Source organism: Mesitornis unicolor, unplaced genomic scaffold (genome assembly GCF_000695765.1).
Source record: "Mesitornis unicolor isolate BGI_N332 unplaced genomic scaffold, ASM69576v1 scaffold51744, whole genome shotgun sequence".
In the NCBI taxonomy this organism is placed as follows: domain Eukaryota; kingdom Metazoa; phylum Chordata; class Aves; order Mesitornithiformes; family Mesitornithidae; genus Mesitornis; species Mesitornis unicolor.
This window is the reverse complement of record NW_010179039.1, coordinates 50-17323: the sequence shown is the minus strand read 5'-3', so window position 1 is coordinate 17323 and position 17274 is coordinate 50. Positions and strand designations below refer to the sequence as shown.

The 17274-nt window shown below is 41.8% G+C and overlaps 1 protein-coding gene across 1 annotated transcript in view; it reads left to right on the top strand.

Moving 5' to 3' along the window:
• LOC104539173 (lysosome-associated membrane glycoprotein 3-like) overlaps positions 1–9734 on the top strand; it is a 14004-nt gene extending 4270 nt beyond the window's left edge. The window contains exons 3-7 of the mRNA XM_010182629.1: positions 16–315; positions 1657–1779; positions 3982–4039; positions 5784–5951; positions 9595–9734. Coding sequence (XP_010180931.1) covers positions 16–315; positions 1657–1779; positions 3982–4039; positions 5784–5951; positions 9595–9734 — 789 coding nt within the window. The remainder of the gene's footprint in view (positions 1–15; positions 316–1656; positions 1780–3981; positions 4040–5783; positions 5952–9594) is intronic.
• Positions 9735–17274: the final 7540 nt, after the last annotated feature.

Here is a 17274-nt window from a genome sequence, read left to right as displayed (position 1 = left end):
AACAAAACAAAAAAGCCGAAAGGGCCGCCCCCTGCCGTTACTACAGCCACCACCATGGAAACTGTGAAGCCCAGCACAGGGTCAGGAAATCAAACAACACCGCCTAAAAGTCCAACAGCCACAGCCATGACCAACACAACCACCATTCATCCAAGGCCTCAAACCACCATCCCATCTACTACAACAACAGTGAGACCCACTTTTGCACCGCAGCCTTCTCCCATCCCCACTGGCATATACACTGTTTCTGACAGGAACAAGACCTGCATCAAAGCGGCCATGGGTTTGCAACTGATGGCTCAAAACACACATAAGGTGAGGTGGGAGCACTGCAAGGCTGAGCTTTATAATGATTCTTTCTGGGCTTTATTATTCTTCTTTCAAAGCAATTTTCAGAAGTTAGCTTGTATGATAAAAGTGGTTTCCTGCCAATCCAAGGCCTTTTCTGTGCCACGGCACCTCAGCTGCTGTACTTTGGTTTGTACTATGATGTCAGTGGGACATACGGCTGCTTTCTTATTTCAGCAATGTATCTGTGGTAGTGGTACTTGGGAGGGTAGGTGTTCAGTGTTATTTGTGCTTCCCAGAATGGAAGGTTAGTTAAAATCTGAACTGACTTCAGTGAAGGGCTTGACATTGTGAGTTGCAATGGAAGTGAGAAACTGGCAAGTCACAGACTTGGATTCAGAGGTGGGTGGTCGTGATGCTGATACATGTTGATTTTAGGGTAATAGGATCTGCCAGGCTGGATCAGAGCAGGGGTCCTGGGGAGCTGGTTCCTTCTCCCAGCAGTGTTACACTGTGAATGATTCAGCAATAGATGTCATAAAACCCACAGTTATGATTACGTCCCTCAGAATTATGGTTTTGTAACCTCCATTAATACAATATGCGGGGTTACATCCTTGAGCTGTGGAGTTCATATGCCTCATCCCATCCTCATTACAAATCCAAATATACTTGCCTGGGGTCTGACTGTTTCTAACATGGGATGAGTATCTAATGTTGGTGAAAGTAGTTTTCATCCTTGATCCTGTCTGAAGCCAGGCAGGGAGCATTATCCCCACCCTCACCAGACCACAGTGAGACGTTTATTGCACAAGTAAGGTGTGTATGATATGAGACCGAAGGAGCCAAACCGTATTCATGGCTGCAGAGCTCTCCTTTCAGATTATAGTGTGGGTTGACAGATGCTAGAGATGAACAGTGCAGGACATGAGGAGGCCAGGGTGATAGGAGGAGCAACGCATGCCAAAGCCAATCTAACCACTGCCTGCCTCTGTCTTGATCTTTCCTCTGACTTCAGGCACAAGTTCCCACTGCTCCCTCCTTATAAATTGCTGCTGGTGCTCATCTGACTCTGCTTTGAATCATATTAGTTCATTCAGCTAGCAGAAAATTATTATTTTCTGCCATCTTAAGTCGCTGGAACAGCTCGGTGCTGTGTCAGATAAGCACTAGTGTTGGTTTATGAGCTGGGAATGACCCTGGCAGCCAGCAATTAGGCTGCCACCACCACTGGCCTGTTCATTCAGCCAGACAGAGCCTATATGAAGAAAAAAACACCCAAAACCCAGCTATCAATCTCTTTGTGATTCTTACTGAGTTTTCCCCTCCTCTTCATCAGCAACCCTGCACTGTCTCTTCTCTCCACAGAAGCAGATGGAGTACATGACTGTCAACCCCAACGCGACACAGACATCTGGCAGCTGTGGGATGGGGCACGCTGAGCTGAACATAACTTTCAGTGGAGGGTTTATAAACTTCACCTTTGTAAAGGTAATCATTGCATTTAGAGGGAGGGTTTGTTTAGGATTGGGGAGCTGGAATTCAGCCTGCCTTTGATCCAGCTTGTGCTGTGGGAAAAGGCATTTCATCCATCTCTATGCTAGTTTTCCACTTTAAGGCACTATCACTCCTGACCTTCCAAGAGGCTAAAATCATAGTGCCGTGGATTTATTGCACCACACCAGGGAGACTTATAAGTATACACAGAAACTTGGGCAAGAGAGAGGCCCTGCTTACATAGTGGGAAAATGAGCTTTCTTTTTGACATGGTGTCTGTTGATACCATGTTCCCAGTGGCACTGCATCGTGTGTGGATGAGGCTTATAACCACAGGACAAAACTGCTGAATGCAGCCGTCCTCTTGCCTCCTCAGACGTTTACATGGTTACACATTTTGAGAGGCAGCACACAGTACTGTTTATCTGAAAGCTAATAAGGGCTGGGTGGTGAGGCCAGCAGGGCTAAAGACAGAAGTTAATACTGTATAAAGTCATTAATGGGCAGGGAGGAATGGGCAGGAGCTCCACAGCAGTTCAGAGCTGCGTGGCCATCACTGCTGATCTGTGCCCTTAGGTTAATCAAGCCAAAATATCAGTCTTACAGCCTGCTTCCAAGCTCAAATGAGTGACAAGAAAAGTACAAATGGTTAATCAGTTAATTCCACAGAAAGTTCAAGAGGCGCCAGCAAATTTTACCACATCTGAGTCATTAATTCTTGAGCAGAAGAAAGATTTTAACGAATAATCATCTTGACTTTAGTTTATGGCAGAACGTTTTCTAAAAGCTATGGAGGAGAAATGAGGCAAAAAATCAAGGAGCAGTTTTAAAACAAAGGTTCAGTTCAGACCCTGAGTGTTTGCTTTAAATGTGTGCTTCCTGCAACAAGGGGAGCATTTTCTGTGTTACAAGGATCCTTAGAGAAGTCTGGTGATTCAAGTGCCCATGAAAGCCCCAACTTGTAGCAGCGCTAAGGAGAGCAATGTGAACTTTTAGGAGGTACTTGGCCTGTCTTGCCCTGAAAAAGGCGGTTATTGGCACAACATTAGACAATCCTCCCTTCACTTAAAGATAAGCCTCAAGAGCATAGCAGGGCTTGGCTTAGACTTCTTTGACATCATGAAATGTCATTGAAATAATTTAGCTGCTTTTTTTTTAGTGTGCTTGCCCCCACAGCCACTCGAACACCTTTGAACCAGGAGTGTTGCAGTGACGGCACTTCTGATTTTCACAGTGAAAGAGGAGCTGGATCAGGCCCCGGGGCCGCAGCGCTGGTGCAGGGCAGTGGGAGGGGAGCGGCTGCTCAGTTCACACCTCTCTCGGCTGCCCTTTGCAAAGAACTTGAAAGAAGGAAGTTTGGTAGCTGACCCACAAGATGTGAAGTAGAAACAGGTGTTTTCCCCAAGCAAAGTTATTTACGGTGGCCAAACAGAACACAGTGCTGCCGCCAAAAAAATTGTAATATTTGACCTATTCATGTCTTTAAGTGGGGATAATGCTGAGAACGTTTTCTCTGGCATTTCTTTCTTAAACTTGTTTCTGAAACCAATGAGATGAGATGAGCTCCCAGCTCTCAGCGTGTTGCTGACCTCTCCCAGTTAAAAACGATGATGAACACAGCAGCATGGCTGCTTTTCGCAGTTTGCTCACATGAAGGGCACCTATGCATAAAGTGCACAGCAGTGCCAGGAGTCCTGCGTCCTTCTACCGGTGTCAGCTGAGGTCATGCAAGCAGCTGGAGTGCAGGTCAGCAAGGACTAATGCAGTGCAGGATTGCTCAGGAGAGCACTGAGGGGCTCTCGATGAAAGCAGAACAGGCGAATAAAAATAAAACAGCCTTATCATGTGCTGGTGAATTTGTGCAATGTGTAATATTTTCTTCACTCCCTCTTACTTTTAGTTACCGCAAGTATCACACAAACATCTGGCTTGAGCAATGTGTGCAAAATGACACCTGCACGGCCCATTGGTGACGTAGCTGAGATTGCTGCATTACAGCAGCCTCTTGTCTATGGATGGAGTGGTTTGGAAAAGAAAAAGCGATGCATCCAAGGAAGTTGGTTCTCGGGTTTTGAAAGTGATGTTTTAAAATGTGTTTCTTTGGGAAATTCTTTGTGACCATTTTGCTGTGGTGAACTGTATTTTTTTCACAAACATGAGGATGTAATACAAATAAAGATGTGTCTTCTTTTGCAGCAAGCTCCAATGTACTATGTCAGTAACATTGAGGCCAGATTACAGTTATCATCTGAAGGTCAGTCATTTTACACTGTCTTAATATTGTATCAATCTGTTCTGAGTGTGGGATAGGCTTTCATGTCTTTAAAACACTGGATTTTGTGAATGATGTATTTTATCAGGCTTTCTCAACATGTCATTCACCTAAATCTTATGGTATGAAAATGGAAGAGAAGGGACCAGGCCGCAGTTTAATCAGAATTGTTTAATTTACCTTTTGTCTTCAAAAACTTTCCCTGCCCCACCTCTTTCAGAACAGAGATTACTTCAACCCTAAATTTAAGCTACAAAACAGTCCTTGAAGTTTTTCTCTGCAAACACACACAACTCCAGTTCAGTTGCATGCCTCTTTCTAATCTAATAGGCAAATGAAATGAATGCAGCATCTGGATCACAGAAATGCAGAGCTGGGTCCAGATCTCAAATACACCAACATGGAGAGGAGATACGTCTGACATTTTGGTTTGGCAAAAATAAGAACTGGACCCAGGGTGAGGATCTTCAGATCATCCCAAAATCCTTGACCTTGTCTGCGTTCTTCTGTGATCGCATTTTCTTTTCTTATATTAGCCCTCTTGTTTGTTCTTATTTGAACAGTCAGGAGCTGCCCCAGGTGCTTTGTTCCAAGAAATGCTAAAAGAACATCATTTAGATCAGAAAGAAAAATCCTGAGCCATCACATCAGATTTTCTCTGACATTAATTTTCCATGAATTCTCCCCAGTGTATCAAATCTGTGAGAGGTTAATGACTGTATTATGTTGGCTCTCCACTTGTTACTCATAAGTATTTGGATTGACTTTTGTCCCTAAAAGAAGAAAAACAAATAAGGAGCTTGACCAGGTGTGCCCTAATGGCATCGAGCTTTTCGGAAGGTCAGTGCCTATTTTGCTTCTCACTGATGAGCACTTTTATTAACTCAAGTGGAGCCTCTTCTGATCTACAGCAATTAAAGTAAAAGAAAAGCTGATCCAGAGGACATGTTTCCTTGGGATGTTCTCAGTTTAAACGACCAGTTTTCCTGTGTGTTGCAAAGTGCAAACTGCAGCAAATATAAACTAATCAGCTTAATCATAGGTTTTAAAATCCTCAAGTATACTTTGAGTGCTCCACAGCGGTTCTCCTCAGACTGAAGAGGATCAAGAGTGTGCTGGACACTGTTGTGCTGTCAGATGTGGTTGCGATACAGTGATGCAGAGTTGGTGATGTGGATGATTTTGTCTTAGACTGGTATAGCTGCTTTCAAAGGAGGATATGCATAAAGGATGTGCCCAGGTTGTAAGATCTTTTCATGCTTTGAACTTGAGCCATATTTTCTGTAAAGTACTGTGACACTGAATTATGTTTAAAAACATATTTAATACATACAACAATACAGACCAGAGATGTCAAATTCCCATGCTAGAGATGGTATCTCTGTTTTGTCTGGAAATAGCTGTGCTGGAGACCTAAGATAGTTGTCTGCTCCTATGAGAATCCTAACCCTGTCTTGCAGACTCAGGTTGTTAAAATATTGTTTGAAGAAGCATCTGAAATCTTAGCCACGTTTTCAGACCCAAGCTCAGCCTGTTGATAATTAAAGCACTCATTTAAACATGGAAGAAATGTAACTATAGATTATGGGGAAGATGTCCATGCTTTAGTCACATCTGTGACTGCTGCTCTGCCAAAGCACTGGGAATCCTCCATTTTATTGCAGAAAGATGCTGGTTCCAACAGAGTTAATGTGGATTCTCATTTGTCTCTCTTTACGGCCTCCAGGTATGCTTTACTATGCAGCCATACATGCTAAGCTGTTTACAGCCAAGCTGGGGAATTCCTTTAAGTGTGCCAGCAAGCAAACCTTCAGCTTGGAGAAGAACTTCCAGCTACTCTTGGTTAACATGCAGCTGCAGGCGTTTGATTTTGTTGGCAACCAGTTTGGAAAGGGTGAGTACTTGGATACCTTTTCCATCCTTCTGATATGTACAAATCAGCACTCTGGTAGCCTGATGGATATAATCTGTTAGATTATAACCGTATACATGCGGTGAACCTGTTACACCTATAGCACCATCACAGGTTTGTAATAATTCCAAAACAGTGTAACCTGCCTGCTCCTGTATTCTCACCCTTCTCTGAGTCATTTTCAACACTGTGCTAATACCTATGGAAGGCGGAAAAGTATCTTTCCCTCCTGCATTCAGTACCTTCTGTTTCACCTTCTCATTAAAAATGTTCAACTCTACAATCACAATTTTATTCTTCACCCATTTTCTCCCAGAACAAGGGGAGGTGTGTTCACCACCATTGCCTTGCCCAAACCCCTAATAGGTACAGCTCAGTTCAAGGTCCCTGTTCTGGATATAGTCAGATTTTAGGTATTTTGAAAGGCTCTTGACACTCGTGATGTCTCACAGCTGCAGCAGCAAAACTGCCAACTAATAAAGGATATTCGTGAATGGAGGATGATACTTTTAGAGCAGCTGTGTCTAGACATGATGAAATGCACACCTGAGGACCAACACAATTGACATGCTCTCTAGTTGCACATTTAAATGTGATGCTCATCTCTGCAATTTGTCTTTTCTTGAGTACAGCTACAAAAATGCAGCCATATCATTTAGTAAAAGGCAGAGACAGACCAGTACTGACTCCATTGGTTCATGGATTGCACACACTGGGAGTATGTATTGGTGCGCATTAGAGCTTCTTCTCTACACCCACACCTGGAGTTCCTTCCACAGGGAAATTAAACATTGTCTTTGTCATTCTTGTCCAGCGAAGTAGCCAGGACCAGGTCAGGCTGTGGGGTCCATGACTGCTGGGAGCACCAGGAAACTCCTGAGTCCCACAGGATGGACACTCTCATGGTCTACTGCCTTACTTCTTATGAGATGCATGAAAGATCCTGCAAAAACCATAGAGGTGGACTGGATGAGACCCCGTGGTCCCTTTCAAATTGTACATCTTCATGTTTCTGTGAGTTCCTCTCAGGGTGTTTCCATACAAGAACTCAGGTGGACAGAGAGGCTCATCAGATACACTAATAAAACATTCCCTTCTTCTGACATCTGACTTGCTGCATGCTTACAAAATACTGCTCCTGTATTCTTCTCTTTACTTTAGATCTGTCTTTTGACTCAGTTTGGCTCTGATTCTTCTTTTGTTAGTTCCCCATTTTGGCTGCCTTTCTTATTCTAAAGGGAATATGAGAAACAACATTTGGGGATTTTGAGGGGGCTTTTTTAAGCCATGAAGCTTTTTTTTTTTGCATACTTCTCTTTAAAGTCTTATAAGCCACACTGAGAATCCAATATATGCTATTATTCTCATGAAGATTTTTTTAATGGGATAACATTGAGCTGGAACAACTCCTGGGATCCCATCTGGTTCCCACATTCCTATCTGAATTTGTACAATGAGTGAGTTCGGTTATGGCTTTTGGTATGGCCTCATCTCTAGCAGAGACCAAGCTTAGAAAGACTGTCTCTGTCTCTCCCCCTGCCAAGGTCAGACTAATCTCTGCTAATCAATGCCGTATACAAAATTAAATCAGTTTTGCTCTTAATCAAAGGGCTGAGAAAGCAGCCACCACATCTGAAATAATTCCCCAGTGGCCAAGAAATAGTTATGAAACTGTTATGTATCTCTGCTGCATATGCAGATTTTGAAAGACGAAATCCCCTGTGAAGGAATGGCTCTATACATTTCACCAGCCTTCTCCCCTCAGGTTTCTTGACCGGTTGTTTCACTTCTGTTGCTCCTGATTTGCTTATCTTTAAAAGGGGAAGAAAAAGAAAACAGTAATGATCATTGGTTTCAAGTTCCTTACGATTTTGTACAGACTGCAGCAGTGTTACATCAACAGCTTGGCCTGTTTGAGTCTGGAAAGCTCTAAAATCATCTTCTGAACTGCACTGCAGTGTATCAGAAACAATTCCTAGAGTCATAGCCCAAGGTTTTGTCAAAGCAAAAGGGTCAATTCAAACACCTCTGGCTTTTGCAGTACTCAAAAGAAAATACTTTTCAGCCCTTTTCCTTAACAGAAGGTTACATTAACCTGGTAAAGTTTTTAAAAGGCAGCATCTAGCAGAATGCTGATGCCTTTGGCTCTGTGGCATTGCATCAGATGAAATCACCACCTGGATCAAAGGAGACCGGAAAGCCCCGTGGAGGCTGTGGAGCTGTGACATGATGTCATGCACACCACAAGCTCCCTGGGCTGACTGCCTGCCCTTGCCAGCATGATTGCCATTGGGGAAAAGGCCCAAGCTAAGCTACAGTCTGTGCCAGCACAGTCATCAGAATTAGACAATAATAATACAGGCTTTTGCTGTCAAAATCTGCCTTGGAATAGTCACAGGGAGTGAAAGGGGCAGAGGGCATTGGATCTCCCTCATGCCTTGGCTATAAGCTGGGTTCACTACTGAGCTGGGATACACTGTGGAGTTCAGCTGAGCAAGTTAAGGATAGTTTGCTACTCAGGTGCCATTAGAGCACCATGTTAGAGGCCTCTCTTTTACTGGAGCACCAGGAAGGACCATTCTGTAGATCAGATGAGAGATGTACGTCTGATCCATTTCTGGTATCACTTTAGTCATCGTTCCCAGACCTTGCCCTCACTCCAGGGTTACACTTGTGAATTTGAGACTGATCGTGCCATTGTTACTTGTGTAAATATTCCATTTATGTCAGTGTCCCAGATGGTGCAGTCTCTCCATAGGAAAGCCGCCAATTTGCCCCAGTCTGGAAACTCAATTTTAAGTAATGAGTTTCCATTTAATCAGAGGATGGCTTGAATATTCATTTGGGTAGGGACTGTCTGAAGAAGTCAGGATTTGCCCTCTCTGTAGCTAAGAGGTATGTTTAGAGTGACTATATCTTTGGATGGTTCTTAAAAGATACCGTTTTTGTCAAAACCTTTTCTGATATCATCATATGTACAATACAAGTACAATGGTAATGCTAAAGCAACCCCCTGGACTAAATCCAAGGCTTGTGTCTTCCTAATCTCTTGATGTTCTGAGTTAGTCACAATAATCCACAAATATTCTCAATTAAACACAGAGAACAATGAGAATTTTATTTTTCTTAGGAAACACTGACTTAATTAGGACCCTTGCTGTGCTAATGAAGTGCTGGGCTATGGGCTCCCTGATCCTTTTGATTGGGCAGAAGCAATTAGATGCCACACAGGAGCAGTTTTTGTCCATGCAGGATGTGTATTGCTCTTTATTTTCAGAACTGCACTTTGTAGTGTGATGTACATCTGCTATCAGCAAGAAAGCCTCCTGCTGTGTATGTGCTGATCTTGGTGGTAAAACAATTACTGCAGACATGAAAGAGCAGAGTCATTCTCCAGTGAAGCATGTAGCTATTTCGCAGGGGGCAAGTATTGTTTTCTTGAGATAAAATCCACCACAGACAAAAATGTATTAAGTATAGCTCAGGAAAAAAATAAAGAAAAAAAGAAAAAACAAGGTTTTGATAACTTCTGGTTTGTATTTGCTAACTTTTTTGGAAACAGATGTATAATCTAGGAGTATGGTGTTCTGCTAAAACACATTCTCTGATCTCCTTTTACTTTCAGAAGAAGAATGTTATCCTGATAAAAACAGCAAAGCAGCTCCCATCGCTGTGGGCTTGAGTATCCTGGGATTGTTTGTCATTGTGTTTGTCACGTTCCTGATTTCCAGAAGAAAGCCACATAGAGGATATGAACGTATATGAGGTGCCCTTGTACTTCCAAATGTATAGCAGGAGAAGTCACAGGAGTTTTAGCTTCTACTTGCCAATCTCACTGCCTTGAAGCCATATTTTTAAGTGGGATGACACCATGTGTTTAAAGCTAATGGATATTTCTGTAAGGATTTATTTAAGGTAGGAAGGAGAGAACTCACACCATTTTCTTTAGGCTGTTCTTAGCATCTAATTTAGATGTAGGCCAGAGGAACAAAATTCTTTATATTATCAACAAAGGAGGCAATTTAGACCACCTAAGTCAGATGCCTAAAAATACCTTCAAATGGGCAGTATCACTGTTCCGCAGAAAATCCATCAGGCTTCTTAAAGATGGCATTTAGATTTATTAAAATAGATTAGTCCAGTGATACAATCTTCGAGTGAATAAACCCGAAGTTCACAGTTACAGACAACGCTGTTAAATCAGAGCTCAGTGAAAGCCTTGTGGGAACACTGTGTGTGCTGAAGTCTGACGGCAAGTGTAAGTGTGACTTCCATTCATGAGCAAGTTTTCACCTGTCCTGTAAATATCAGGGTTACATTTCATAAGTTCTTCTTTTTTCCCACTAAGCCTTTTGGAAGAACCCAGTGGTAACGTGTGACTCTCCCTCTGGAGGCAGTAATTTTAGAAAATTTTCTAGTTTCCAGTTACCCTGTATGCAAATAAGAGAAAATTACCCAACCAAGGTCACACAGGGTCTGCCTGACCAGTATTTGCCTGAATTATCACTTGTCATTGCTTGTCTCAGCCCTGCTGCAAAGATGTCTGAGCTTCCTGCCAATAATTTGCGAACCGCAGCCTCACAAAGCACAGCATGTTAGGGCAATGTTGTGTTGGTAAGTTTATCCTGAGGTGTTATGCTGCAAACGGCACAATTCAGGAGCTGATTGACAGGCAGCTGAGTCTGTGCAGCAGAACTGGGCACGTGTTTGAAAGCAAGTAACTCCATCCATCCCTCCATCCCTCCATCTATCTATTTCCATCATCTGCCATACTAGGCCAAGCCACCCCATCTGTCCATTGTTGCTCAAGGCACAGCATCCCTTTGCCACGTGCTCGCAACACAACATAGAGAAAGCTACCATGAGGGTCTGAAAGCACTGAGAAACATGGTCTGGGCTAAGGATGCCAGTGCAATAGGTGGGGACAGGGGTGAATTTGCTTGATAAATTCAAGGAGTTTACTATTTTATGGTCTTCTGAGAGCTCATGAATCACCTACTTCCTACTGAGACATGGACCTGCCACAGCGACTGTCACTGAACTCAGTAACTGTCCCTCTACCCAGATGACAGCACTGTGATCTCTCTTAATCTGGGAAGATACCACAGACTTGGAAAATGCCAGGGTTTAATTAGCCACAATCGTGGCAGACCTTCACAAGGTCCATGAGCAAACAGAAATCCGCTGATGCTGTATCTCCAAGGTTTCTGTGGGAAATAAAAGCTTGCAGAGGCCTTGGACAAACTCCACCCAAAAGTGAATGCTTTCTAGTGTGCTTACAGCTGAGCAGCTGGATTTTCATATGGAAATAATTAGGAATTCCTTTAAAGCATGCTAGTTGATACACTCTGTAGTCCATTTCCTGCTAAGTCAATGATGAAGGCATGAAAGTAGTAATTGGTTTTGAGAATAAGTTTAGCTGATGTTCTTTGCTGCAACAAGGAAAAGTCTTCTTGTCACAAAAGATTTATAAAGCTAAATGTATGTGCAAATGTGCACATACACACACCACATACCAATCTGTTTACTACAGCAAATGGCATCAAAATGATATGAAATTATATAAAAAAACATTTACAAAAGAGAAAATAATATTAAATCAGAGCATGGTTCCCCCTTAAGAGTTAGGATAATGTTTAAATTCTACCAGTAAAAGTTTTGCCTGGAAAAGGACAAAGGCCTGGAAAATGGTACCCATTAAACAAAAGAAAGACTGAAGTCATCTGCAAAAATTCCTTGTTGTTAGTTTAATCTGGATCGGAACAAAATAGAAATGCTGGGAGATTATTTGATTTCCATTAATAATAGCCCAAATCCTGAGCAATGATTAACGGTGATGGAACCTCACTGGATTTTCACTGGGTAGAACTGATGGTAGTATCTTGTGAGTTTAATTTCCCTTAAGTATTTTTAAAAGAGTTTTGTTATTTTACTAGTATTTAAGCATTGAGATTTTACTTACTTAAATTAAGGAAAGAAATCCTTCCATTCTATGATTTACTAGAAGATGCTGGTCTGTGTCAAGCAGGAAACATGGCCATACTGTTCCATAATTGACATAACATGTAGCTGTGAAGTAGAGTCTCCAGAAATGTTCCCTTTGAGTCTGAATGAACCAGTGAATAAGAAAAAAAAGATACAGTTTTAAAGCACTTTTGCACTTGGAGAAACATAAGACAGAAGTCAGAATGAGCTGTGAGCAAAGGAGGCAGCTGGCTACTGTTATATGGTAAAGTAGCACAAGAAAGAGAATACCAAAATTTCAAACCTTTAATACAGATACAGTGATTTGAATGGTATTCGGTTGAATACTCAAACTGAAATTTGAGTATTAAATTATTGTTTTGTAAAAGCGTCACCTCTGTTAATACTGCTTAGTAAAATTTATCTGCTTATTTTTACCCTTCCTCCTCCGGCTCGTGGACAAGCAGCCCACTGAACTCAGGGGCAGTGTCCAGGCCCTTGACTTAATAACATCCCTCTGGTTCTCAGGGTTAGTTAATGCTATTAATGTGTTATTTAGAAAGCAGATTTTTGTACTTGATTAAAACATTAACTTTTTTAAAAAACAAAGGAATTGATGAGGTGTCCAGCAGGAAAGGTGAATATATGGAAGAGCTTCCATTTGTAAATGAGTCTGTGTGGGCAATAGTGGTGTTACCATCCCAAACCGCTACACGTGGACATTTTAAGAACAAGCAATGCCTAAAAGGCTCAGCACCATACACGATCTGACCCGAAGCAGTTCTGACTAGTGATCAACAGCCATCTTTCCCATTCAAAACAAAGTCCTATTTCACATGGTCTTTGGAGTGCTGGGTTGCATGGTCTGTACACTTTGTTACTTCCATTGATGTGAATATAGCATTTTCTTGTTATGTTCTGTACAGAAAAATCTCTTTATGTTCATATTCAGTCTTTTAAAATTTGATATCACTATGACGAGAGAACTCTGTTCTTAATGACTGATAATTCTGTGCTTAATCCTGTGAAACCCTCTGGCATTTTTACTGATGATGCAAGGTTAATGTTTTTTCCCCCCACTCCTTTTTCTTTGTAAAATGAATCAAACTGCTGATAATGAACAATGTTTGGATTTGGGTTTACCTGATTTGTTCTTGGGCTTTTTATTGCTATTATTTGTTTGCTGTTTTTATGAAGCTGCATACTGCCCTTTCTACATGAATGATGCTGCTCTGGGCTTGCTCTAAATGGCACAGGTGAAAAGTACATGGTATAAACCAATGAGAAAATTGGAAGCTCCCGTGAATGGCTGCACACATGCAGCAAAAAAGATCCAATGGAGGCAGTGCTTTACAGCAGCAGAGGATCCACTGGAGAATTCCTGACTGCATCAGGAGATCCCAGCCCCTAAGTACAGCCTTTCTCTTCCCTGCAGCGCAGCCTGCATCCCATCATCTCCTTCCCTCACCACAAAACATGTCAACAGCCTGCAGCAGGGATGTTGCCTCTCTAAATTTAACACTGAGTGAGAATTAGGCAGCCCAGCTGCTCCCTGAGTTGCCATGTGCAGCTTTTACAGCTGATGCATGTATTTATTTTCTGCCAGAATTTAGGGAGATTATTTGGTTGGCACTTTTTTACCTAATGGAGTTGCTTTGAGGTCCTCCCCGCAGTGGGAAGGCTCCATGGCTGTAATTGGTCTTGGTTGACAGACTTCCTCATTTAAACATCTCGTCTGAGGAAACATTTTGAGCAAAAAGTCCCTAAAAGAGCACCATACAAAGAAGAGGCTCTGATTATAAACTAGTTGTGTGCTAGGTGATGGTTTGGTTGATCACTTCTAGCTTGCTATAATATATGGTTGCTAAAAGAATAATTTGCTATGAGATGTAAGATATGCTCTTTATTTTTCTATTATTGGCATTTCTATAATAAAGGTTGTATTTAGTCATTAAAGTGTACATTGCTGAGCAATTATAACTACAGTCTAATGAACAGGCAGGGTCCTATGGGCTCTGGACACCACAGACACAGATACAGATACAGACAGACACACAGACACAGATATCTTTATATCTTAACCATGATGATTATTTCTTCTGCGGCTTGGACTGCTCATCTGACATTTCTATCTTTGCTTCATCTGAATTACAAAAAAGAAAAAAAGGGTATTGAAAATATTATGTGGTTTTCTGTTCCCCACAACTTCCAGAGTATCTGAATTCACTGTGTTTCTTTATATGCCAGATCGCTTTTTGTATCCTACTGGTCCACTAAACACAGACCATAACTCACAGCAGATGTGATGGATGCTCGTTAATTAATGTTTAAACTGCTTTCACAGATAATAATCTTAGGAATTACGATAAGAGTCTTTTGAGAAGAATGCATCCTTTCAGTGTGCAGTTATGGAAACCAAAGTAAATAAATAGCTTGGAAAATACCACACACAAACTCGAGAATTCAGCAGCTTCTATGTTCATCAAAGGAATATCCCAAAGGATGGGGGCTGGACGAGCTGATCTGTAATGGTCCTTTCCAATCCAAATAAGTCTGTGATTCTCCCTTTGTTGGGAGGTTCACTGGTAGAGCCAGCCTGGCTTGGAAAGAGAGGAGTGAGCAGACAGATCGGGGAAGAGGACATTGCCTGTTCTGTGATGAGCAAGATAAGGCTCTAAAACGGCTGAATGAGTTTCATGTTCTTCATGGCTAAAGCAGCAGACATTGTTAGATGGCTTGTGGGAAAGCAGAAGATGTGGTAAAGATGGGGGGGGAAAACCTATCTCTCTGATGCTGGCTGCTGATTCAGGAACTTATCCGTTAGAGAAGTGCCAATGAGGGCAGCAGAAAGCAACTTCCTCCAGTGATAAAATACTATCATTACACTTCACTTGCTATTACCATTTCCAGTGTCAGTGTACAGCCCTATGTGATGGATAATTTAATGGCTACGGGTCATGGGGTGAAAACGTTGCAAGCCCCTTGCTTTGTCCTTCAGTAGAAAAGCAGAGCTGCCAGGAGAGCAGGGTCCGTTTGCTTTGCTCTTTTGCACTTGCTAGGCCTGGTACAATATTAAAGTTGGTGCCATGTTTGCCTAAGTGATCCACTTATTTAGTGGACAAGGTTCCTGGCTTGTTCATCTTAGTTTTAGAAGCTAGGCTGGTAAAATACATGCTGGGAGATGTGGTTCAGCTGATGCACTAGGATTTAGATGGGACCTTCTCCATGGAGAGGCGGGTTTGTCTGAAGTGGACCCTTGAAGGCTGCTGGATATCTCAATTTCTCGCTTTCTTGACAAGGTTTAATGGCAGAGAGAGGAACAGTCAGTAATTTTTCCCTTTAAGGCAAAACCCTCTCCATATCTAAGTCAGACTGTTCCAGAAGCACAAAGGTTTCAAATCTGCTGGAGAAATGTTTTTGCATCAGAGTGTCTAGAATTAAAAAAAAGCTTTTTTTTTTTAAAGCATCAATTTGAGGAAAATAATAAGGGTGAGGAAAGATTTCTATGAACGTAACCCTCACTGGGAAGGTGACAAGACACTTGGAGACTGCACTTTCTTTCTCACATCCATGGTTGTGGCCATTGCATCTCAGTAATGCAGGGCTATGCATGTCTGAAGTTTATCAGCCACAGCAACACACACACTACTGGGCTTTCAGCAGCATCTGGGCTTTCCCAGACACAAATTTTGTGACACAAAAGGTCACAAAACCTGCCGTTCACTTTTTCTGCAAGTCTTATTGCCTATGAAGTTGGTAGATTTCAAGTATTTTATTAAATTATAATTGGTTCAATTTTTTACTTAACTCTTCTAAATTTTAAAATGGAGTAGGCTTCATTTTCCACATGCAGAAACAAAATAAATGGCTTTGGCATAAAGGAAAGTGTTCAATTTGAGTCAGAAAAGCTGTGCAGATTAGAGACACAGAACTTGGTTTCAAGCCACAGCTTTGCTTGGGCTTTCCTATAACCCAGAAATTTTTGAAGAATAAGATTCATGAGTTCAGCCAATGTTTAACCTCATTCATTCTGCCATGGAATGACATTTTTTTCATCTCTTCAAGGAAAAGGAATTCATATTTCAAACAAATTATTATGTACACAATCTGCTCACGGGAAAAAAAAAGTACAGAGAAAAGTACTCAAATTATTAATCTAAAGCAGCTTTCAAAATATGCCAAGCTTCCATAATAAAATTTAACATGTTGGCAGTCCAAGCTACCCAGTACATCACTAGGTTCCTCACAGTGCCTCTGTCTGTGTACAGATGCATTAAGCATATTGCTGGTCTCAGTGAAAAAAATATTATTTTCTGCATTTCAGTTGTATTACATTGCACTTTCAAACACCTGCATCAACACGGTGCAATCTGGTGATCCCACTTGACTTTGCAAGCCCTAAAAGCCATGCTTGCAGGATGCCTTCACCAAGAGCAGATCTGCGATATAAATGAGTTTGCAACTTCCATTAGTTCTACTGTTCAAAGTGTAAAGTCCTCCACTACCTCTGATTTACTAATTGCAAAATATTTTTAGCTCTTCCCACTATTCAACGGAAAACTACGTAAAATGCTGCCACCTTGTGTTTAGAGATAAAATAATCAGGCGGATTTTTTTTTAAATCTGGATTTTGAAAGAGAAAAGTGTATCTATGCTGTCAGCACCTTATGTTGAAAAAGAATGAAGTGAACGAATTGTGGAAAAATCGTAGCTTCACTTAATAATTTAGTTTTTAAAATCTCATCCTTAGAGCCAGTGCTGAACCCATCACCTCTTGCAGTCAGGTTCAAGAGACCACCCCATTTCCCCACGCCGATCTGTTTGACTGCTACAGCCCCTCAGTCCCTGGTGTGCCAGGTCACCGCGCCAAATGACGAAAAGCAGCAGCGGAACAAGCAGAGCCCACCTGCATCCCAGGAACGCTCTTTATATAGGAACTGTGTTTCTGCGCCAGAGTATGGGGAGCAAGTAAGACATGTTACGTACTGCCAACCATTACAACTGATAGCTTGCGTACTCCTTTTGGGAAAAGGGTGCGTTGCTATTTGTAAGCAGCAACTAGAAATACTTATTTTGACTAAGTGCTACTGTTTCGTTTTGATTTTAAAATTTCTGCACATAATTAATATTAAAATCATGGTCTTATTAAACACTACTTTGGAATTGCTTTGTTATAGCCTGTCAGTATCACAGTTTATCTGAACATTGTTGTTAACCTAGGCTCAGTCAATCGGCACGATTGCGATAAACGTGCTGACTTTGATGATTATCAATCCTTTTTCCACTGCGTTACGAGATCCAGCTCAGCACAGAAAAGCAGAGCAGCCAGACGAGTCGTGAT